At 43.1% G+C, this 23,247-nt stretch overlaps 1 protein-coding gene across 1 annotated transcript in view; it reads left to right on the top strand.

Moving 5' to 3' along the window:
• The first annotated feature begins 1,656 nt into the window (after window positions 1-1,656).
• The window catches only part of LOC146133465 (uncharacterized), a 32,504-nt gene continuing 10,913 nt past the window's right edge, over window positions 1,657-23,247 (top strand). Inside the window, exons 1-3 of the mRNA XM_083397754.1 lie at window positions 1,657-2,116; window positions 8,009-8,106; window positions 8,918-9,245. Coding sequence (XP_083253880.1) covers window positions 1,657-2,116; window positions 8,009-8,106; window positions 8,918-9,245 — 886 coding nt within the window. The remainder of the gene's footprint in view (window positions 2,117-8,008; window positions 8,107-8,917; window positions 9,246-23,247) is intronic.

Raw genomic sequence — 23,247 nt, 5'->3', positions numbered from 1 at the left:
GGTATTTGCAGTGTGGACGCCAGACGCCGCCTTATAGCATGGACGTTGTTAAATAAAAAAGCGTCTAAGACTAAAAACATTGTGACTTTTAACACTAGAAGGTTGTGATAATAAGTAGTATGATTGACAAAAGTGAGGGAGAATTCGTTCAAGGATAAAATTGAGTTTGGGGCAACGTTTTTGTCATTGCTGCATTTTATTTAAAGTATGCTATAAAGGTTGGCATGCTAAGAAAAAGCTCTCCCGGCACTTATTCATTTTCTCCAAAGTTTTGGCTACCTATGCAGGAAACCTTCATCATGGAATGCAACAACACCACATAAAGTAAGACGACTCGGTCCTTTTATCCTCCTGCCATGTTTCATGCAAATACCCGCCATATGTCGGTGCCGGCGACAACTATACAGATGTTTCTGCAGCAAAAAAGCGGCGGAGATGTAACGCGAAACCGCCCCTTCGACTATTTTCGCCGGTTTCGAAAAACAAGACGCCTCTTTGGCGATCGTGACTACGAATGCGCCAGACGCCCATCAATTCAACTCCAACACTCATTTTTTGCCTTCCGGATTTCTTTTTCTCCGCCTTTGACGCACTCGGGTTTCATTTTCCCCGTACCCAAGTCTTGTGAGATTTTACTGGAATTAAACGATTGTACACTGTATGATTCGCCAATCTCACGGAAACCTTAATAATACCAAGATCTTTGTTGATGGACGCATTTGTTCAACTCGAAATATGAAATTTAGGAACTTTAAATTGAAGCACAGATGTGCGTAAGCTTGTCAAACTTAAAGTACGCCCTCTGGCGTTCAACTGCCACATGATTTCCAACTCCAAGTGACTGTAAAACTCTTCTATAAATCAGGACAAATATTTAGCGGTATGCACATGTGTTTCTCCTGTACGGATAAAAAGTGGAATTGTGTATGTAGGAATACAGTGTTGACAACATTCTTGATTGTTCATACATAATTGTCTTTCAATTTGAATCTCAGGACAGTTTTATTTGGTTAGATGTCTTACGGCCGATAAAGGTAGTTCTAACGGTTGCCAAATACACTCTAATAATACAAGTAAAAAATATAAAATCGAGGCTTGTCTGTTCGGCACTAAACAACAAACCGCTTCCCCTTGGGTGGCGAGCGTGTTACCCTATGTAAAAAAAAATTCCTATTCGCCAAGAAATCTCCGTCGCTTCTGCTCGCAATTTACGTCGCAAAACACAGCCGGGATCGGGGGAGAGTTTTAACATGGCGGCAAAAGTGGCAACCGGGCAACTACCACCACTACCACGACACACATCGCCAACAAGTGCGACGCCGCAACAACAAGAGTAGGCGTACACGCCACCACACACGCGCAAAAAAAGGGGCGACGACCGGACGAGGTTATCTTCGTTTTTGCCACGTGACCAGAGAGCGGCACAGGAAGCGCTGGTAGGAAACACGTGACCGCTGGCTGGTTGGCTCGCTACTGCTGCTGCTGCTGGTGCCTGTCTCTAAACCGCTGACGCTCACGCCGTTGCCGGCATTTCAGCGAATCGCCTGCCGCTGTCAGTTGGTCCGTTGTTCTCGCGCTGGAAGCAGCAAGAATAGGATATGCGCGTATGACTTACCGGCGCCGCGTTACGGCAAGGAGATCCTATAGTGAGCGTCGATGACCAGTGTACGTTCTGTCAAGCCCACCCTGGGCACACCAGCGCTATGCAGCCCCGGCTATAGCGCGGACTACGAGGCAGACTTTGCACAGTCGCCGATCAACCTGGCCGTCGATGATAACAATTACCGAGCTCATCACCGGCAAAATCAAGCTTTAGAAGACTCCCAGGGCGTCCGTGCGACCATCACGGACGCCGAGAAACAGTTGCGCCGCCAGAACTCGAAGCTGTCTGAACTTGTGCGGGAAATCACCGAGAAACGGCGCCTGTCGATCAGCGAACAGGCGCAGCCTTCGCAGTCGCTGGAACTTGGGGTCGCCGGCGCCGAGCAGGGGTCCGGCCAGGGGCGCGGCGACCCGGGCGCGTCGGCCCTATCTTTGCCGACCAGATGCGACCCGAAGAACGCACACGGGTCGAACAGAAGGAAACAGAAACCCTTCAAGAATCCCCGGCATTCAGGTATGGCCTAAAAACTCTCTCTTCGTAAAGAAGATGCGCGACACACAAAAAAGTTCGAGGCAAATTGCAGCGGCCGAAAGTTTCAGTCGAGTTTGAGTTGAACTCGAGGGCAAAGGCTCTTTCGTAGGAAAACGAATTGTGTTCTGTTCAAAGTCAATTAGTTGCGCCAAACGGAAACCAGACGGTTTTCCACGAAACCATTACGGCATTACGCAAATGTGTATTCTCCTTTTCAGAGAAACATTTTCGAACCTTCGGCTCGCAGGTCAAAATTGGTAAACTTTTCTTGTGCCTTGCTTCTGCTAACATTGATCATAACGCAATGCTCTATAGATTGTTAATTTAACACAGCAACTCGCGTTATGCAAGGCAAAGACGACGATTATGTCGTAGAAAGTGGCAGGCTGTTTCAGGCGGCTGTAAGTTGTTGATCATCTGGTCGATTGTTCACTGAAGCTCGTGTAGATTGCTATTTTCCCGCTTCCTTATATAATAGGCGTGTCTGCGGCGCGCGTGTGACAACCATACAATGCGGAATACTAGTTAACGCCCTAATTGGATAAATTGTTTCTGGCTCGTCAAAAACACACTGTAGGCTTTAAGGTATTATTTTATTATTTTAAACCAGGAGAATAAAATTCAATGCGTTGTTTTTAAAGTACTATATCCTTTATTACATATCTGTGATATATAACTTTTCGAGAGTGGTTTGTATTAAAGATATCGTTTTTTTTGGCTGTTAGGGTTGATTCGAGTGCTTTCAGTCTTTTTGTCGTTTGCAGCGTTCGCGTTTGCAAACTTGCGCGACACGCGACATTATAGGCCTATAGACCGCGCGTGCGCATTTTGCGCGATTCGTAACTGTCTCGCTCGTCTGAATGCCGATGGGAAGAGGGGTGGCGTGTTGTGTTGTTCTGACTGCTAATTTTGCCACCTGAACAGCTTGCAGGCGTTAACAAGAGGGGGTACGTGATCTGGTTTGCCCCTTTAGAGTCGAGCCGGCGCCTTCACGCAGACAATATTCGGCGATAATTGCAATCGGACCGGTTATGCGTTCCCAAAATGCGACAACCATCATCCAGTTAGCGGGTCACGAACCTCGACAAATCGCGCCCAAATGCGATTAGCTGTTGCCGCGCAGACTAGCACCTGGCTGGCAATGACACCGAACATTGTTTCATCCCCGGCTTGATCGATTAACAATCGGCGCGCTCGTCTCTCGTTTATCAGTCTCTACCGAACAGTCGCGAACGGTCGCCCGGATAAGCAATCGCGACTTCCACGATTGGCGGGCTGGGCATAGTTTTGACGCGCGCCCTGAACGAGCGGCCAAAGCGCCGCGGCTGACATTGGCAATCGTCTGCGGGGAGACATGGCCCGATGTACAGTGGTTTGGAAATGTTTTGTTTTTTTTGGCGATCGTATTACTTTCTTCGCGATTAAACCCTTTTCTGTTTTAACCTGCTGCAGAGTTTTGTTATTGACGCAACTCGACTTGTACGAAACAAAATAAAAATGCCACCGCTGTTACCAAAGGTTGAAAGCCATTCTAGTATTTTCGATCTAAAAATGTGAATTTCAGTATGAAATCCAACTTCAAATCAACCTCATTTACCCTTAACATTGCCAACTAATTCAAAACTAAAAGTCATTCTTTGGACATAACTCTTACAGTGTGAAAAATGGTTTATCGCTAAAGGTGAAGTTCTAAAACGTTTTCAATGTAGAAAAAGTGTGCTTTACAGAGGTGTTCATTGGCCAATGTCTTTATTTCGTTAACTAGACAAAAATTTAATTGATAAGGAGACGCGACGCGTTGGATAAAAAACAACACTTTTTTCAATATAATCTCGTTTGTCAATAGTATTTGGGCATATTTTTTGTGTTTATCTCGTTTTAAAAGAATGGCTAAAAATACATTGGCCTTAACTCTTAAGGCCAACAATCTGAGTCGGAACCGGCAATAATCCATACCTTAACCAAACGAAATCGAGATATTCTAAAAAATCATAAGTGCAACACGAACGTAAGAGCCGCATAAAACTGGGTGAAGAACGCATGCGGCGAGCGAGCCGCGTGTCGGCCACCCCTGCACTATGTCGAGCACTTTGTGTCGCAAGCGGCTCCCGAAACATACGGGCGTTTTATGTCGTCACTGCTAGACGGACAATCATGGTCCACGGACAATAGCTAAAGATCTGTTTGACAATGCACCATAGTCGATTGTATAGTTCTCAGAACCGCGCCCTTACGCCGTAATGAGTGGCGTGCAGCTGCACAAGCGCTGACTTAAAGACAATGAGTTCGGCGTGACTTATTGGCTGCAACAAATAATGGTTAGACTTTAGTACCATTGTCCATTGCACTTCACACACGCATGTTAATCGGAGACTGTGTGGAAAACGGCACTTTAGACGTCCCGCTTACTCAACATTAAGACACAACCCTGGTGTTTTGGTCATAAATTGAGATCGAGTACATTGGGTTTTTAATCCCTCGGATTTTGCCGGTTAGGATTACTGCAAACCCAAAAGAGGCAAATAGAAATATTAATTTAATGAATGTGGGAATGTATTGAACGGGAATGCGCAGCTAACACAAGTGTGAGAATAGCATTTACAACATGTTTGTAAGATTTTACAAAGACGTAGCAGACAGCTTTCTCCGCAAACAGACGACCAACACAATGCGCATACTTGTGCTAGCTTCGTGAATACTTCTATCGGGATTATGTGCATCGTTCGTTTAAACCAGGGGTTCTTTAACTTTTTTTACCGCGGACCCCTAATTTTTTTTTGCTTCGCGTGGACCACGGTAGGCAAAAAATTAAAAAAAATTACGTCATCAATTAACGTTACAATACAAACAGACTTTAGAAATCTGCAGTTTTAGGTCCAAAAAATGGAATGTAAAATGGATTCTAAATAAATGCAATGCAAAACGTTTTATTTTTGATTAACCTTTTAAAATTAGATTTCTTCTTAAATTTAACGGTAGACTACAGTAATATTACTACACTAATATTAATACGACTTTCATGAACCGCCTAAAACTAGTTCACGGACCCCCAAGGGGTCCATGGACCCCAGTTTAAGAACCTCTGGTTTAAACCAAGTCCGTCTGTTGATTTTTTGTCTCGATTGCGAAGAGGATGGACAGTAGGCATAGTGCTGGTTGCTGTTCGGCGAAAAATATCCGGACATTGTTGGACAAACAGGCGCAAAAAGCTTACGGTCCATTGTTTAACCGCATCCGCATACGGCGCTTTTCTGTTGATGTGTTTTGGAAGGACATACGGCGACGCGCTTTTATTTTATCTGACTATTTTTTGTGCACTCTCCGTTTTCGTGAAACTTTGCTTGGGGTAAATGTAAAAAAAGTTATCAGATCCCACAAACGATTTTTCATAATTTTTAGTTGTTTTTTATAGTTTTAAGTTCTACATTTCTTGTTGTACAGCGTTTAAAAATCGATTTAAACGATATGACTTCTGTGATATGTGAAGATTTTTTTTAATCCCAAAGGGAAAAGGTTGCCTCTTGGGAACGTTTCTTCTTAAATAAATCAAGGTTCATTTTACCGGTTAACGCTATGTTAACTGTTCATATCCGAGCTTTTATTTTTTTATATTTCGTCCTACTACAGCGCCAATGATCTGAGGCGTAAGTGTTCTTATTTGCATAAACCCCCACCCTCTCCATTTTACCCATGTCCGATTACCACATTTCAAGGCCCTGCATCCCTTTTAGCGACTAGTTCATGTTTTATCAGCAGCTTCCTTTAACCGTTTCGACTGACAATTGTAAAAATCCGCGATTTACGCCTTTGTTGTGCGTGGATTTGTGGTGCACTTCTACAGGACTATATGAGGTGTAAAACCCGTTAGCAAATCGCTCGCTCCCGATTTTTATTACCTTTATACGAACACGAAACGAAATCACGCCTTTGAAGTTGCCTGGAATAGTGGTGGTTTTGACAAGGCTACCAGGCGTAAAATCTGTTTGTAAAATTACCTAAATCTCATTTCCGTTTCCATACAACCCAAAAAAATGTTGCTATATGACGCTTATTAAACAACAAAGGGCGGCTGTGACTTTTTAGGACGCCGACGCGACCAGAAAAAGGACACCTTTGCGAATTTAGGAGCACCGTATGAAATTGGTTTGTCAATGCGGAAGTAGTTAAAGGTTTTCTACTCTTAAGCCAATCGTATAGTTTGTAGCACAAAGGGTTATCTATAAAAAATCTGATCCCGTATAACCACGCTCTCTGTGGTTTCTCGTATATTGTCGCGTTCCGCCTCTTTTATACTCCCCTTCTTTTCACCAAATTCCAACAAATTTTATAGGATCTTTGGTTTACTTGTTTTCAGGAGGTGGTAATTTTAATCGATTGTATTGCGATTTTTGTAGTTTTATAAAGTGTAACGCGCTTCTTGACTTTGTTTCCCATTAGAGCCGATTTCTCTTCCAAATTCGTTGAAACTGCGTTTGGTCGAATCTTGCTCGAAGTAAACCCAGATAAACAAAAGTTGTTGGTGATTTATTAAAAAACACGTAAGCTAAATGGTTGAAAAGAAATAAGTTGACTCGCAAAAGGCCCAAGCACTTAACTAAATACCCTTCAGCCACGGCCGCCAAACTTTAAAGAACTCGGCAAGTAACATTGTCTTCCTTATGAAAACCCAGTCCCAAAACGTACCCCTGGCAAGCCTCATTTTTACCCAAAGGTAGCGAGGATTTATCCAAAAATAGAGTGCCCAAGTCCGACCGTACCCCTAAACGTTTGCCCTAATCGCTAAAGCCTTCGTCGTGATTGCAACGGCAACGCCCACTCTGTACATCGCTGGCGGCGTCGGCCCTTCGCATTTTCACTCGTCTGGCGCTTCGCTCTCGGGCGTGTGATTAATGGACGGGCGTTGGGCTGCGTGTTGCGCGCCCGCCTGTCGACGGTGGTGAACGCGTACCGGACACATATGCTCCCCTTCCTTTGGAGACCGTCGTTTTTCAAATAAGCACAAACCAGCAGCAGCAACCCCGCTGTGGCCGACCAAGTGCCAGCAACCCTCTCCAGCTCTTTGCGCCTACTAAAGGCACGAACTCGCGACTTCTGTAAAAATACTCCATTAAAGACCACCATTTTACTGTTATACCAATTTGCCCCTGTATTATGATTGTTGACCCTGGAATAGTCGTCTGATGTTGTTTAGACACCCTAGTCTAGGTTGCTTTAAAACGGTCTAGGACTCACTACTATGGCATTCCCCGTGATTGATTCCCGGCGCTCTAATCTTCCGACAACTTACTATGTGCGCTTTCCACGCGCGCCAAAGTTAGAAATTCCCTCTGTTGCGCGCCAAAGTACCTGTTCATTCACAACGCGTAGGCCTATTGAGTGTGGACGAGTGGCCACAGATCCCACAGCTCTATATGCAGGAACTTATGACTTAATTGTGGATGCTTAGGCGTTCTGAACACCACTGTTGACCAATATTCTGCAAAGGTGCATTACTGTCTCGACCGGCTATCGAACCACGAAACTGACCACTTTGGCGTCGTTGCTTGAAGTTTGAACTAAGGCTTCTGTCTGGGATAAGTGCAATATCGTGTATTACAACTGAGCCTTGAGGCACGCAGCTAACATATTTGCTGTTTCTGTCTTTGTTGTGTTTGAGTGCTCTGACCGCCCAACTGAAATCTTGTTTGTCTCCTTTGGTTTAAAATTCACAAAAAAAGTGTTCAAAACAACGATTTTACCTATTACAGCTATCAACTGTAAACGCCAGAACAGCGAACATAGACTTCCAATTTTTGTCATTTTATTTTATTTTTGTAAAATTCTCTGCCACGTATAGAGCATAAGAATAACCCTTTGCAAACGCTTTTCTCGCAGTGGACTCTAGTTCGAGCCCTGACAACGAATGCGACCAAATCATTTGCGGGAAATGCAACCGAACCTTCCCGCTTGCCGCCATCGTGCAATTTATACAAGTAAGTATAGAAAAATAAATGTTTTTAAAGCGTTCAATTGCTTGGATGCTACTTTTATTGGCCTACAGGTTTTTTTCAGTCGATGGTAAAATAATGGGTATAGAAGACTGAAGGCTTAAAAATCAGTGTTGCAAACAATTCATTTTGTAATGACTTAAGTCCAAGTCAAGTCATTTGTAAACTATCAAGTCCAAGTCAAGTCATTTGTAAACTAACAAATCAAAGTCAAGTCATTTGTAAACTAACAAGTCCAAGTCAAGTCATTTGTAAACTAACAAGTCCAAGTCAAGATTTTTTTAATAAATACCAAGTTAAGTCCCAGTCAAGTCACAAAGTCTATTCCAAATCCTTGTTATAACAATTAAACAAAAATTATTAAAATTGGTAAACTTGTTCGTATATGAGCATTAGCTCAACTAACTAATAAGCAAAACGCATCATATAGCAAGAAAATTATTTTATGTGCAAAATTTACAATATACAACCCAATTTTACCAAAAAATGCTTAATGAAATCACTTCATTTCAACCGAAGTCATTTGTCGAAAAGACTTAAAAAGTAACGTTAAGTCAAGTCATTTAAAAACAATGACTTTAGTCCAGTCATAGACTCAAGTCTTTTCAACACTGTTACAAAGGCACACGCTGTATTAAGACCCCCTTAGTACCAGAAGTGGCGCGTTTGCTACAAATTGTGAACTCCTGTTTTAAATGGTGATTTAAATCCCCTGTATTTGTTACAATCCAAAGTAACTTGCCCCGCGTCCCCGTTTTTTCACCTTTTCGTAAAACTCGCGCCTTTCCGTCTCCAGCATAAACAGTTCTCGTGCAAGGCCGACCATCACGTGACCTCGCCCGACGAGCACCACGTGCCCCATGACGTCACCAGTAGTGACGTCACTAAACTGCGTCACGGCGCGCCGCCGGCGGACAGCACGTCGGACGTGGGGGTGCAGGTCTCCCTCTTGCGCCCGGCTAACGAGAATCACTTCGCGTCGCTTCTTCCATCTAATGGATGCGGCGACTCGCAGAACCGGGCCTCCTCGAACGGGGAAATCACCCAGATCGATCTCACCGGGAACCCCCTTATGCAAAGCAGCGTGGCGACGAAAAGCGCGCACGCGGCTCTCGTCGCAACAGGTTGGTCGACGTTGTGATTTATTTTTGTGTTGTTATTTGCAGGAGTTTTTGGGCATGCTTTTCGCATTTTAAGCTAAAATTAACAAAATTTTAAAATACGCTGGCGTTGAACGTCGTAGCTCATTACATTCGTCCGACTTTTAAACTGGAAATGAACTGTTAAAAAAAGTCTCGTATACGGTGCAAACCAATTCAAATGCAACTAGTTTCCGATTTTTCAACACTTTGAACGTTTTTAACCACACCTGGAAATGCATTTCACGTACAAATAAAAACAAACTTGTAACTGAAATTGAAGCATGCGGTTCCACCTTCAACCGAAATTGTTGTTTAACTCATTAATAGGCATTGGTCAAGACAACCAACTACATTCCAATTTGCAAATATTTGGGAAACGTCGTAACTACTTCAGTCAAGTATATTTTCGTCATATATGTGCTGAAACAAATTAGACTAGCAAAATATTAGGGTATATGTTTAAACTGTTTAAAATATTAGAGAAGTATATTTTAATTGTTGAAATATTTTTCGAGCAGTATTGAGCTTTAAGAAGCCCTAAACTAAGCATTTACGAACCTTAGAACAAAAACTTTTGAGAAAAATTTAGTCAATTGCCCCTTTAAGTTAGGTCTTCCGTACTAAGGAAGTCAAGTGTGTGTTGACCGTATATTGCTATATTACGGCGATTATTTTTTGACTTAGCAAAATTCATCAAAATTATTTCAAATAAAATTGTTTCAAGAATGGTCGAAAATCGTTTGTAATTGACAAAAACTGTAAATATTTTTTTTTTAAATTTGTCAATATAATATTTTTTTTAGGTCAAAATTTCTCTTTTGGGTAAAAAATAATCGCCCAAGTCATTACGCTTTGCGCCTTTCTATTGACCCTAATTTGTAAGTGGCATGACACAAATAGATTGACATAGGTGATACGCTTGCTACCAATGCCAGACAAACCTGGTTGACTCGGCGCATTTTATCATTTCTGGCCAAGTTCGCTCATAACCAAAAGCAAACTGCGAAAAACTTGTAAAAGCGGTAAAACCTTCGCGTAATTAGTCGACAAGATCTGTTTTCGTGCTACTACGATAAGGCCCATGCCCCAATGCCCATCTGCTAATAGGAACACTGCTGTCCGATATAGTCTTGCTCGTTAAGTAATTGCGCCGTTGATTTTGTGATTGTTTGGATTGATCTCGGCGCTGCAAATAATCTTATAATGACGCCGAATAGCGTCTGGTGTGCGCTGCCGTTTGACCCGCGGTCTAATAATCTAAAGCTATCGGCTTAATTTTTTTCAAAAAGACAAACGTAATTTTTTTCTTGGTCGCTTTGCGGTCGTCGAAGATTTTTTACCGCAAAAACGCGACTCTGTTAAAATTAATTAAACGAGTTTATTTCGCTGTGGAGGTTTTCGCCTTTCATGTCAGAAGTATATTGTCAAAACAAACGAAAAAAAAAACGAAAAAAAGAGCTATTTCCCTTTCGGTTTTTCGGTTACAATACAAGGATTTAATCTGTGTGTGGTTATAGTCAGAATCTGATCTGTGTAGAAAAAAATCAACTCGATTTGCCCCTAGAAAAGAAATGTCATCGCCAGTGCCACAAAAGTCTCGATTGATTGCTTTTTACTCTTCCGAACCTCACATTAAACCGCTTTGACGAAGCTTGTGCGGCGAAAGCGGTGACACAAAAACAATTCAACCCGACCGATAGTGGTAAGAGAAATGCCACAGTGCGATATTCTCCATTAATATTCCTTAGACCAGTGGCGTATACCCACACAATCTCCTTCCCATCCCACTTTTTTAGGTTTATATGTCAGCTATAAATAAAAGCGCAAAGTTGCAGTTTCAGGAATTCTCAATTGGTTCTAATAAATGAGGGCCAGCAGGCATTGTGGTTTACCAGATTCATATATTCAAACGCAATGTCTTGGAATCTCAAGAGATTATATTTTTCTGCCTGTCGGCTTGAACGATGTTTTGACATTGTCTTATATATTTGCAAATTCCTGGAAATTTGCTGAGGTGTACTATGAACGAGTCTGTAATGTAGCTTGATATCATCTTGATGAAAACGTTGCGATACGTACTTGCATCATCATCAGTACACGTGCCTAATTGCTGTTTGTCAGCTTTTAATAAGGACATGTACTACACGTTTCAACACTCAATAGCCCGAATGCTAACCTCGGTGCTCCAGTTTAGAAGTTCTGTTTTATGCTATCGTTTTAAGTAAATGATCGCATTTTTTAGCATCAACGTCGTGCAAAAACATATATGAAAAAGCTTGTCCCAATAAGTTTTCTGGGTAATGTCTTTAATGATTACTCTTAATCTTCTACTCAGATTTGAAACTGCATTAATCGAGGTCATGTCGATGGTTTTGCCATTTAATTTTTTAGAAGAGTTTCGACAACGTTTTAAAAGCGAAACATGTCATCACATATGGGAGTATTCCTTTAGTTCAAGCATAAATAACATCATTTGAGGTGTCAAAAATAGAACCGCCTTGAACAAAAAACAAAAACCGCGGTCGCAAGCAACAGCCAACAGCCACCCACACCCGCCGGCACCGTTTCGACCAATACCGTAGTGGGCCACGATTCAGCGGAATTTCCTCAACCGATTTCCTCACTTGCAACATCAGTCATGGCTTGGGAACTCGCTCTGGCGGGCTGAGGGCAGTAAAAAACGAAGCGCCGAGCCAACATTTCGATTAAGGTTGCTACCTATAGGTACATTTAAACAATTCCAGTCGATACTTCTAGTTGTCTTGTGCAATAAGCGAAATATTGTGCTTATTTGAGTTTTCAACCGAAATTACCTCTTTACTTCATGAAGGGTGCCTTGGTCAATGCGATTTTAAAATGATTAGATTAGACCAGTGGTTCTCAACCTTTCTTCTTTCGTGTCCCATTTTCGTTGCACAAACATTCTGGGGCCCAATATTTTTTTTCATGAAAGAACAGACTATAAACAAGGTTTAGAACAAAAAATAGCGGAGCATGTATCAATAAATTTCTGTTTCATTTACATTCCTTCTCAATTCCTCCCCAAGCCATTATTCCTGAAAAATTAGGTATAGTGATCAGTGACACAAATGAAACTAAATTCTTCAAGGAAACCAAGGGCTTTTAAATTGGTCTGTGGCCCATCTAAAAAGTTTCCATGACCCACCAGTGAGCCATGGCCCGCTGGTTGAGAACCGCTGGATTAGACGTCGAAAAACATGTGTATGCAAGTTTCAAGTTAGACGCCGCTTTATCCACGTGCACATCCAGCCATCAGAGATGTACGTTGTGCAATACCCGTCGATTAACAATGGGATATTCGCCAGGGGGACAATTGTCGATTACCGCGAACTATGCGACACCAGACAGCAGCACGACGCGTGACACAGCTCGTATTCGTCTTTTGTGTCAATTGCTTCCGGCCCCGTCGTCGCAAACATATCTACATATTGTTACATCGCCGTTGCATGAATGCGCCGTCCGATTGTGAATGGCGTAGTCCAAGTATTGCGTTAAACTATTCTAATACGCTACTTCACGGCCTGTCGGCTGCTAAGCGCCACAACGCGTGTATTTTAATTGTATTAAAATAAGCTACAAGTAAAATAATAAAACACTAAAACAACGAAAAGCGGCCAACGCCTAAAAAGGTGACAGAAACGCCAATTCCCAGGGTTTCTATAAAGATTTTCAAGCTATCCCCAAAACACGACTGCCGATATTGGTTTTCGTTTACGCCAACTACACCAAATAGAGAAAAATGGTGTGTGTGTGTGTGTGTGTCAAATGTAACTAATTATTAGGTGCCAACGGAAAACGTGATAAAGATAAGAAATAAAGCGTGAAAGGTGAGGTGCAAAAGTGGAAAAGCGACATAATTTACGCCAGTGAGAAAGAAAGAGGAAAACGAAAGCACCCGTACAAACGAAAAAACTAAGAAACAACAGCGCACACACAAACGTTGAAAAATCGGTGCAACACGAGTAGGGTTACGACAATATGTGAAAGTCTTTTTTTTCTACTGTAATAAAGGGATTAAAAAACGCACAGCGATTATTTTGTCTATTCGTGATCGTAGCCCCTACCTCTCCTTAGCCATTTTCTTAAAATACGAGTTAAATTCTAAATTGGGGAAAAGATGGCACAGCTGGTTGTTTAACATAAAATAATAAAGTATTGAGTTGCCGAAAAGTTTGAATAAAGCAAACATAAACACGTTATGAACTAATTTTACCCATCCCGGCCTGCCGCTAAGTGTTAAATAGACTCTTATGTTTATATAAATTTTCTCAATTTATTGGCCTAGTGCAAAACAGGTTCGAATGCTATTGCAGCAAAGCTACGTGCTGTTTTTGCAAAACTGATTTACAGAAATAAAAAAAACGTTTGGTGTCGGGTTGCTTTCAGCGAAATTCGCCAAAAATGACACTTCTCCGTAGTTGATTACCCCCAGTCGAGCAGTGGGAGAAAGCTCGTCCGCCCAGTTAGGCACAAGCAGCCTATTTGCATTTAACATAGTAGTTGTGTATCTAACTTAGCTAATATTGTACAATCTCCACCTCACCAGCTGCAACCTTGGATAATCGATTTAAAAAATAAAAATGGTAAATGCAACATGATTTTACAACATGAAGCAACTCTTGACCTGAGGAAACAAAATGATCTAAAAGGATATTTGTTACAACTTTACGTCGCGTTTTCTTGCATCACGCGGCCAAGCGATCCCCCAGACATCCGAGCTTATTATTCAGCACGCCATTTCGCGCCTCAAAACGATGAACAACCCATCTTATACAGTTTGCTTCTTTCGTACCGGCAGAATCAGATTTCTAACAAGATGCATAGATCTAACTTGCCGTGTTGCTCGATTTGCATATCCGGAAAGTTCTTATAAGGTGAAACAAGAGCCGAACGAAGAACCTCTTGGGTATGTTCAAGCTCACGTCCGGTTTGTTTTCAGGCGCCGTTTTAACCCAATTGACATCGATTCGCCGTGATAACAGGGCGTAAAAACTTGCTCCAAGTTTAAGGGGCGCTGCGGTACCAACAGTACACGTATAGCTTTGTATAAACTGTTGCCACCAGGCATAGTATTAATCAACAACAGCTTATTTGGCAATTGTAACTGGTAACCAACGTTTTGGCAGCTTATTCTAGTCGCCTTCCTAAGTAGAAACGTAGCTTCAGCCACGAAACTTTTTCTCTGACGAAAGGTCGAACGACTCGATGTGCCTAACATCTAACGCGATTTGAAACCCCAAGTCTCAAAAATTCGACGACCAGCAAAATGCACGCCGATGTAATTGTGGCAACTGAAGACTTATTTACCTCCTCCTCGTGTAAATTTATCGAGCCCACTGTAGTACCCAATTTTCGGCTTACGGTAGCCCAGAGAAAAATCAAAACGGACTGCAACCTTGATATTATTTCGCTGAAAAATATTTGTATTCAAAGGATTGTCTAAACAAAAACAAAATTAAACAAAAAAAATAAAAATTTGAAAACATATCTAGGCACCTTCATGCATTAGGGATGGGGGGAGTACAAAGGCTGAGAAAAACGTAAAAGACATTTGTTTTTCAACTGTTGTTAAATACAACCAGAGGGCCAATTTGACAATTATAGAGGGATAATGTTGACAAAAGTGCTATCCAAAACTTTGAATAAGAAAAGTTAAATCCATTCCTACATTTGTTTAAAACTTCCAAGCGTATTTAAATGCAATTGGTTAATGCGTTTTTGATGCTGTTTGCAAGGGTAAACTTTTAAAAGGGGTGCAATTGAGGTCCATGGAAGGCTTAAAGAGGTGAAATACAACTGCTCAAGGCCGTGTTAACGTTCACAGCCGCCGCCGCTGCTGCTGCTGCTGCAAACTTGGTCACCAGTCGTCCGTTCCCGAACCCGGGCTCGCGATTGGTCGACGCCTGCCCGTATATGACCGTGAACCCTACGCATGACTGCGCACCGGCTCCCTCCCGCCCCCAAAGCGGCCCGAACGGCAGACCGGGCGAGGTTTGCTCAGACTTTGCGGTCAGCGGCTCCGTTAGGTCAAATAATGGCGGCGGCGTGCACGCACACACGCGTCGTTGCTGGCGGCCTATGAGGTGGAGCGTTTGCTCGGCGCATATTTCAGGGGGCGGTTGCGTAACTTTTTCCTTTCGACGACGGGTATTCGCCTTTGTTTTCGGAGCTGTGTGTTGTTCTAATCGCCTCTAACCCCGGTTGCCATTATACGCTTTGCCGCCTTCAACGGGTTAAGAACCACTGATCTAGAGTGAAACAATGTCGAAAAGGAACATTTTTCTAATATTTCGCAGTCCAATCATCCCCGTCTAAATGATCGCACCCTGTCTAATTTTGCAGTGACAAGCCAGAGGTACACAAAACACCAAATAGTCAGTCCGTGTACCGCTTAAATGCAAAACAAGGCGAAATACGCTCGTGTCGTTTCTGGCAATTCCCTGTCACTGTCAGTTCTCAGCAGCTGTCTGCGCAAGTGACTGATCGGTAAAACAGAAACGAAACTAAGTCTCAATTACAGTGAGAGGCCAGGAAATGAAAAACGACCCTTTCTAAAAAAACGCGACTGGAAACGACGAGGAAATTTCGTCCGAAAACGTGATGCCGCTTTACTCAGAGATACCCTGTAGGCCCATGCAGCCAAACCAGATGTTGTCAACCATTGCTGCCGTAACTTACGCATGCTCTCGTTCGAATGAATCCTATTCCAAATGAATGCCATCTTGTGTTTGATTGCTACAAAAAATTAGTTGTCGTTCATAGCCCCATTACCGACCTTTCTTCCGCCATCACACTGTGAACTCGCTAAGAATCAAGCCAAAACGATTTCTTGGCAGTTTATTGGCTTCAAACAGCGTATTCTGATCGAATTTAGCTTTCTAGTTGATACCCAAGAGCGCATCAAAACTTTATCAACGGAGAATTCATAACGTATAGTTAACGTTTCTTTATCAAGCGATAAATCTAAACCCTTCGTTAGGCAGCCTAAATAACTGCACAAACTAAAAATGGCATCAACGATCAGTAAGAAACTAAACTATAAAGATGGAAACAGCGGGAAAAGTCCGGATGGGAGGAAGATTGAACATGTACTTATCTGGAAAATAAACCTTTAATCTGCCCGAAAATGCTAACAACTAAAGCAATAATGTGAAACGTCGCCATCAAACCAGACCACAAAACTTTTCAAACAACTAATATTTATACCCTACAAACTGAAAAAGGAAAGTTTACTTAGTAGGTAATCTAACCGTCTGATATTCCTCAATAAAACCATTTGCTTACCGAATTCTTATCAAAACTACTAATGTTGTGGCGCGCTGGTGTGCGTAGATTCATTCCTATAGTGACTCTTTTATTGAACAAGTTTCCTCATCTCCGATCTGCAATCTAAAATATGCGCCTGGTGTCAAAAGCGAGGTTTTTTTCAATCCGTTTTTTTTCTTAAAAATGAATTGCAAAGCCAAAAAGGTCGAGTAGGTCGACATCATCTTGATTAAGACGTTTCGATACGAACTTGTATCATCTTCAGTTGATGTGACTGAAATAAACCAAAGCACCACTTATAAAAGGTGGAACGCGATTGTTTATTTTTCTTGGTTCGATAAATCCATGTGAACTTAAACAAAATGCTTTATTTTAAACCAGGTGGTACGCAGCGGCGGTCGAATGCCAAGTGGTACGCGAAAATAATCACCAAGCAATGTTTTCTCGGCCGCGAATTGCGAGCGTTTCACTCGAGCCGCAAAGACCACTTCGCATTGGACAACTAGATTTATTTTAGCTTATTAAAATTAGATCAGAATTAAAATTAGATCATTTCAGTTTTCTTAAATTAGATTAGAATTAGAATTACCGAACTCTTATAAAAAAGAACTTTCAACTCGAATTGGAACTAGAATTACATTTAACTATTCACAATCAATTTCATTTAAATCGCAAATTATTCTAATAATAATGTGAATGGTAAATATTCCTCTTCTAACTTTATGCCTTTCATCATAGCTTATGCTTTTAAGACTATAAAAAGTGCATACATGTCGTTCTGACCAAAAGTTTTAATTCAAATTCCCTTTTTCGACTAAGATACTAAAAATGCCCTTGGACAAACTAAAATTTTTTGTTAAATTCCGAATAAAGTCCTAGAATTAGAGCGCACCAGCAATTCGCAAATTAGATTAGAATTAGAATTAGCCGCGTTTTGCTCTAATTCGTTGAATTAGAAAACTAGAATTATCTAGTTGTACTCCCTTAATCCGGTAGCACAGTGCAAAAACGGCCTAGAAAAGGGGGCCGGCCAGCCGCGGGGAACGGCCTTGCGGGCCGGGCTTATATGCGAACATGTCGATCGGCGAGGTCAGGCCGCCGCGGCCAGACAAAACAATACGTGGCCGACAGGGAGCGGTATCGAAGCCGAATGCGAGAGCAGTGAAACAAAACGCAATCTCCCATCCGAGCCTGCCGAGCGGTTTGTTTGCCGACCAAGGACGAACAGGATTAACAAGCGCTGTGTGCCGATTCTAAACTAAGTCGATACAAAATGCGGACCTTTGGGCAGCTCAGCTCGATGACCGTAAAGGTCCTTTTCGCTGTTCTTGTGTTATTTGTTATGCTCTTTTTTTTTCAATGTTTGCAAAAAATCACAAAAATAAATTCTTGAATGTTTGGGAACGCAAATCTCCCTTGTTTCCCCTTTTCTGTTATTTTGCCATTGTGTTATTCTTTTATGCTTTTTCAAAGTTTGCAAAGAAGCACTAAAATTAATTCTTGAATCTTTGGGAAGCGCAAAGGGGCGAAAACCTCCCCTATTCCCTCCTTTAGTTGACGCGTTCCCACCCGGACAAACCGCGGACGGGCGTCGGCGGCAGCAGCAGCGGTCTCCAGTCGGATAGCGCGCTCAGCGAGGGGTCGCTGCAAAGTCCGAGACCGCCGCTTTGCCTTTTTCCTTTCGTCTGGTACGTGACCGGCTGGCCGGGCTTCGTCCTGCGCCGCTGTCCTCGGCCAACCTATATATCATTGGCGGGGCTATAGTGCGTTTTTCGATGTATGCGGCGCGCGCCGTCGTGCCTTTTGCGCTCACACGATGCGGACGGGCCAGCCGGCTGCGGTTTTCTGGGCCGTGTGTGCTCTTCGCAGCCGCCGCCTTAACTGCGACGCTGTGTTGCCTTGCGCGCTTTTTTTGACGTCAAACCAAACACTATACGGCGACGATAGCCAACATTGCACAACACGCCTGACGAAAATTTACAGGATATTTGCCCTTCTTTAGAGGGTATAATGCTTTCCCTGGTATCTATCCATTGCAGTACTGGAGTTCAGCGTGGCTTTGTCATGACATTGCGATCCACTTACCCATCCTATGCCGGGAGTGGCCCCATTTCGCCGAAGCTGTTATGCGATTTCTTTTTGCGCCGATCCCGCACACACACACGCCACCGCGTCATTGTGCGCGTGCGCGCGCTCCCCGTGAATAATCGCTCCGGCAAGGGCGACCGACGAGATCGCCGACACGCGACGCTCGCGTTGCCACAGCGGGCCAAAGAAAACACTGGGCGCGTTTTTTTTTCGGTGGTCACGCGCGCTAGCTGATGTGGAATATTTCCGGCCACCGAAGAGCATTGCGTATATGGCTGCCTTTGAACCGTGCCTGTAAGTTACTTAACCCGGGGCGCCTTTCGGTCAACGAAACCTAATGTTAGTTTCTGAGTGATTTTTTTACGGCAACCGGTGCGTTTGAAATGAACCGAAAAATCGTGAAAAAACTTGTTTTAGCGATTTGGAAGCACCCCGTTGTCCAGCGACGTTAAAGCGGCGTTTCTATGTGATCTGACCCTAAAACACCAATAAAAACGATTTAAAACGCGCCGACATTGGTTAAAAAAACGTACAGTGCACCTAAGTCTTAACACAACGGCTCTAAATCATTTGAAGGCCTTTTTCGTTTTCGCCCTACAAACGAATTATTTCCACCGACAATGTGCACCGTAAAGACGCAAACCGGTTCGACCATTTGTCTTGGCATTGGCAACAGGCGCTTTGCTATAGATTTTCGCGTTCCCTTTGCCCGCTTTCTAAAAGGTCCCGGCGCCGCAGAATGGACTTTTTTCCCCTATTGCGTTTTAGGACGGGCAATTTGGCCGGGTCGCCGACCACGCCGCATTCAGGTGCGTGTGTGTGGTCTAGTTTTTCCGAATTTTAGGAGGGAAATCGAACCCGCAGGTGAGACGGCCAAAATCCCTGAAAATGAACTTTGGGGAGATGCGGCAAAAAGCGAAAGCGATATGTGTAGGCGACTTGCGCAGTTACTGTGCAATCTGAACGACGCCCGGCCGTTTTTTGCATCGTGCCGACAACGAAAATTTATAGCAACCTTTTGCTGAAAAAGTGTGAGATACGAAAAAAAGTGTGTGACATGGAGAACTGTGAGATGTGTCCACACGCAAGGGTATTCGCCACACGCAACTTTGAACTTTGATTTTGTGTTTAACCCTGCGCAATGCATCAACCATATTGCGAGTAATCAAAACAACGAATAGAAACGAATCGACTTTGTAAGCAGATCTTCTTTGCTTTATTTTTTAAAACCAACCGCCCCGAAAAACAAAGTGATAGATTCAACAACAATGGATGTACCGCAATTGCCCAATGTATACACACTTGTAGCTCTTGAAGCAGCCCCTTTAAACGTTTTTGTGTTGTTGTCAATTTTAGCGCCTTTTTTGATCAGTTGGATGAACCCTCATACGCGTTTTTTCTCGGTCGGACCGTAAGAAATCACGAACAGAAACAGATTTATCTTTTTGTATGTTTTTCCACTTTACGGTTTTACGCAGCGTCTTCATAGCAGCTATTTTTTTGGCGAATGCGGTATAAAACGGCAAACGAAACCGGCTGCTTAGCGTAAACAAACAGGGAGCTACTCCCCTCTCCCCAAAATTAGGAAAATTGCGTATTGGGCTTAACCGCACCGCTTGCCAATACGCAACCATCGGCAGGCGAAATCGCTGGCCCGCATAATCCCAAACAAGCCACCTACGCGCGATTTAATCTCGAGCCGACGAACGCAGGCGCCGCCGATTGACGCAACATTAAGTCGAGCGGAATCCCATGTGCGTCTTCACGTACTTTCCGTAACGTTGCTCCTTTCCACAATGGCCAGTTTTGAAAGTACCAGATAAACCGTGCTTACCGCGCACGTTAAAACTACGTTTGGAAGTTGTTTTTATGTGTGTGTGTGTTTTTGTGTAACAAAAGGTACGCCTAAAAAAACGAGCGGTGATCAATGTCAAGCGTTTAACATTCCGTTTATTCGTATAGCGAAAATATCCCATACGAACGATCGCATCCGGCTGCACTAAATTGGCAGCAGTTTGTCACATAAGGCGTTCAATCTTCACACGTAAAGCTGTAAAAAAGAAAACGTTTTCGGTGAACCTCACTCTATAGTTTTTTTCAACCTATGAGCCTCGACCCAAAATTGGATCGCCGTTGGATTAGGTTGGCTCGCTGACTGCCGCAGCTCACACGGTTAGATTTACTGGGATCCCGTTTTAGGCAAGATGTCTTTCTATTTAAGAAAACGGCGCAAGCAAAACTAAAACATGGCTCATATAAACTCATTTCGATTTGATAAAACTATTTCCTTGTTCGTGTTTTGTCCACATTAGGCTCACAAAAAAAGTTTTTTTTACAGTGTTTTAGAGTCAATTAACATTGAGCATTTTGGACACGTGAGTTTTAAAGCGTATTACCCCATAAACTTGAACATAATGGGAAAAAGTTTATTTAAGGTGTTTTAGAGATAGTCCCTGGGTAAATAATTGTACGTAACTGAGCAAAAATGGGCGAATGAACTGCTGTATACGAGGCCGGTTATACAATTGAAGCGGCGGTTTGTGTGCTTATTTTTGCAGCGTCATCCCCAAAGTACATACACGTGGTTTCTTCTTTCAAGGCATAAACGGTGGAGCATCAGGCTTCGAGCAACGCGAAGAATGAAAAAATACCGCTGTAAACCAACCAGGCGCATACAAGCGTTTGTTTGAGCCCGACATCAAGATAGGACACAGCGTAATAAACGCGCGTTTCACCTCCGCTTTTGCGGTGAATGTCCTTGACCCAATTACGTGTTTGCCGAAATGTCTGTACGGGTGCCTTTGGGTTCTATACCGTGCTCGAATATTGCCACGAGAAACTTTTTTCCTACATGCTTTGTCGTTGGTGCAAATTGCCATAGTTTATCTACAAAAATATTTGTCTGCTTGCACTTTTTATCGCCCGAGATTTTAAATGACCATAACTGTTTTATGATTAACTGAATATTATTTGCGATCTTGCCCTTCCGAAGTCGTACTGATGAAAGATAATAAGTTAGCACTTGTAACACCTCACTTTGGGTGCCTTCGGAAAGAAAATGAAATCTTCAGAATCAATTCTTTAAGCATACTAGATCGCCACGAATCCCTTCAAACTTCACTGAGCATGAAGTTAAGCAAAAATTGACAAAAGAAAATTTCCAGTGACTGGTTTAAATCAAAAGAAGACTGAGCGATTTGAATAGACTTAATTCGAAAAGTAGATTGTTCGAAGCCCTTATTTTCCCCGTTGCCAAACAGATCCAACACGCACCGGTTGCTGTTGCGTTATACAGCAGTTACACAGGACGCGTCGGCCCCTAAATCGCGCGAATTTGCGCGAAAAAGTGAGGCGCGCCGAACCCCGAAGCGCCAATCGCTCGCTTCCTTATCCTGTATAGCAGTTTAGCAAGCTGGAGTTTAAGTCCCGCGATGGCGCGCCGGCGGGAAATCGACGCTCGCTGGCCCGCCGATTTCGCCCGAAGCGCGTTGACGAACGATGCGACCGACAACACTTCCTCAAAAGCGGCGGCGCGTCCACCCGAATTAGCGCTAACTGTTGGCGCTCGGGGTGCTGCCTAGAGAGCCAAGTGCGCAACCGCTTTCTCGTCACATTGTCGGAATTTCGGGCGCGACCAGCTGCTGCTGTCGTTGACGGGATGTGTTGCGCGTCACCGACACGGGACGTGTGTGTTTGGCGCCTGTTTACTCGCGAACAGGGGCCCTGGCCGTATGCGGCCACGTTGTTACCGCGTTTCCCCCATGCATGGCAGCCCCGCGTGGTCTTGTATGCGATGCCCGCCTATAGACATGAATTTGTTTGCGTCAAAAAAACACAGCAAGGGCGGTGTTATATTGTGGGCACAGAAGTTAGTGTTTTTTTTTCAAGGCTGAAAGCACTGAAAATCGCTATTCAGGCTTCTTTGTTTTGATTTAACTACATCAAATATAATGGACAAAAGTTAAATCATTGAATAAACTCATGATACTTACAGCGATTAAAGTTGATTAAAAGAAGTCTCGAAGCCAATAAGGTCATACCTATAAATTAACATCGTTTATGATGGTTGGGTTCAAATAATACAAAAATGGTGACGAGATTTAAAAAAACGATTGTCGCCCGGCGGTTTTCAGGTGGCCAAAAAAATACCAAAAATATGGTCATTTGTCTGAAAACGAACGCCGCTAGCTTAAGTCGACGATAAGTTGTGTTCAGGACTCTAAAAAGCACTTTGAGATAACATTTCATATAATAATCATCAGAACTTTACCTGGTATGCGAAAGATTTATTGGAACGCTAGCGAGATTCTACCAACTTTCTTTCTACCAACGTTATGGCCTTTGATTTTTCTCTCGTAACGCAACAGCGTATGTGGCTTGCGGCGTTCCCGCTTATTTTTCGCTTGTTAGTTTTTTCGCAAAGTCACACCCGAACTAAATGGTACGATGTTGCGTCTATGTGCTGCTTCCGTCGAGCAGGTTCGGCACTATACGGTGCCACAGCGCACTTGTCAGTAATTTATCACTCGGTTTCGGTTATAGGCAACAAATTAGATTCTCACCAATGCGAAACAATGCAACAGTATAACTATATAAGGGCGTCGTTCTT

This window comes from Ascidiella aspersa, chromosome 9 (assembly GCF_963924565.1).
Source record: "Ascidiella aspersa chromosome 9, kaAscAspe10.2, whole genome shotgun sequence".
NCBI lineage: Eukaryota > Metazoa > Chordata > Ascidiacea > Phlebobranchia > Ascidiidae > Ascidiella > Ascidiella aspersa.
Note: the sequence above shows the minus strand (reverse complement) of the source record. Positions and strands in the feature narration are given on the sequence as shown.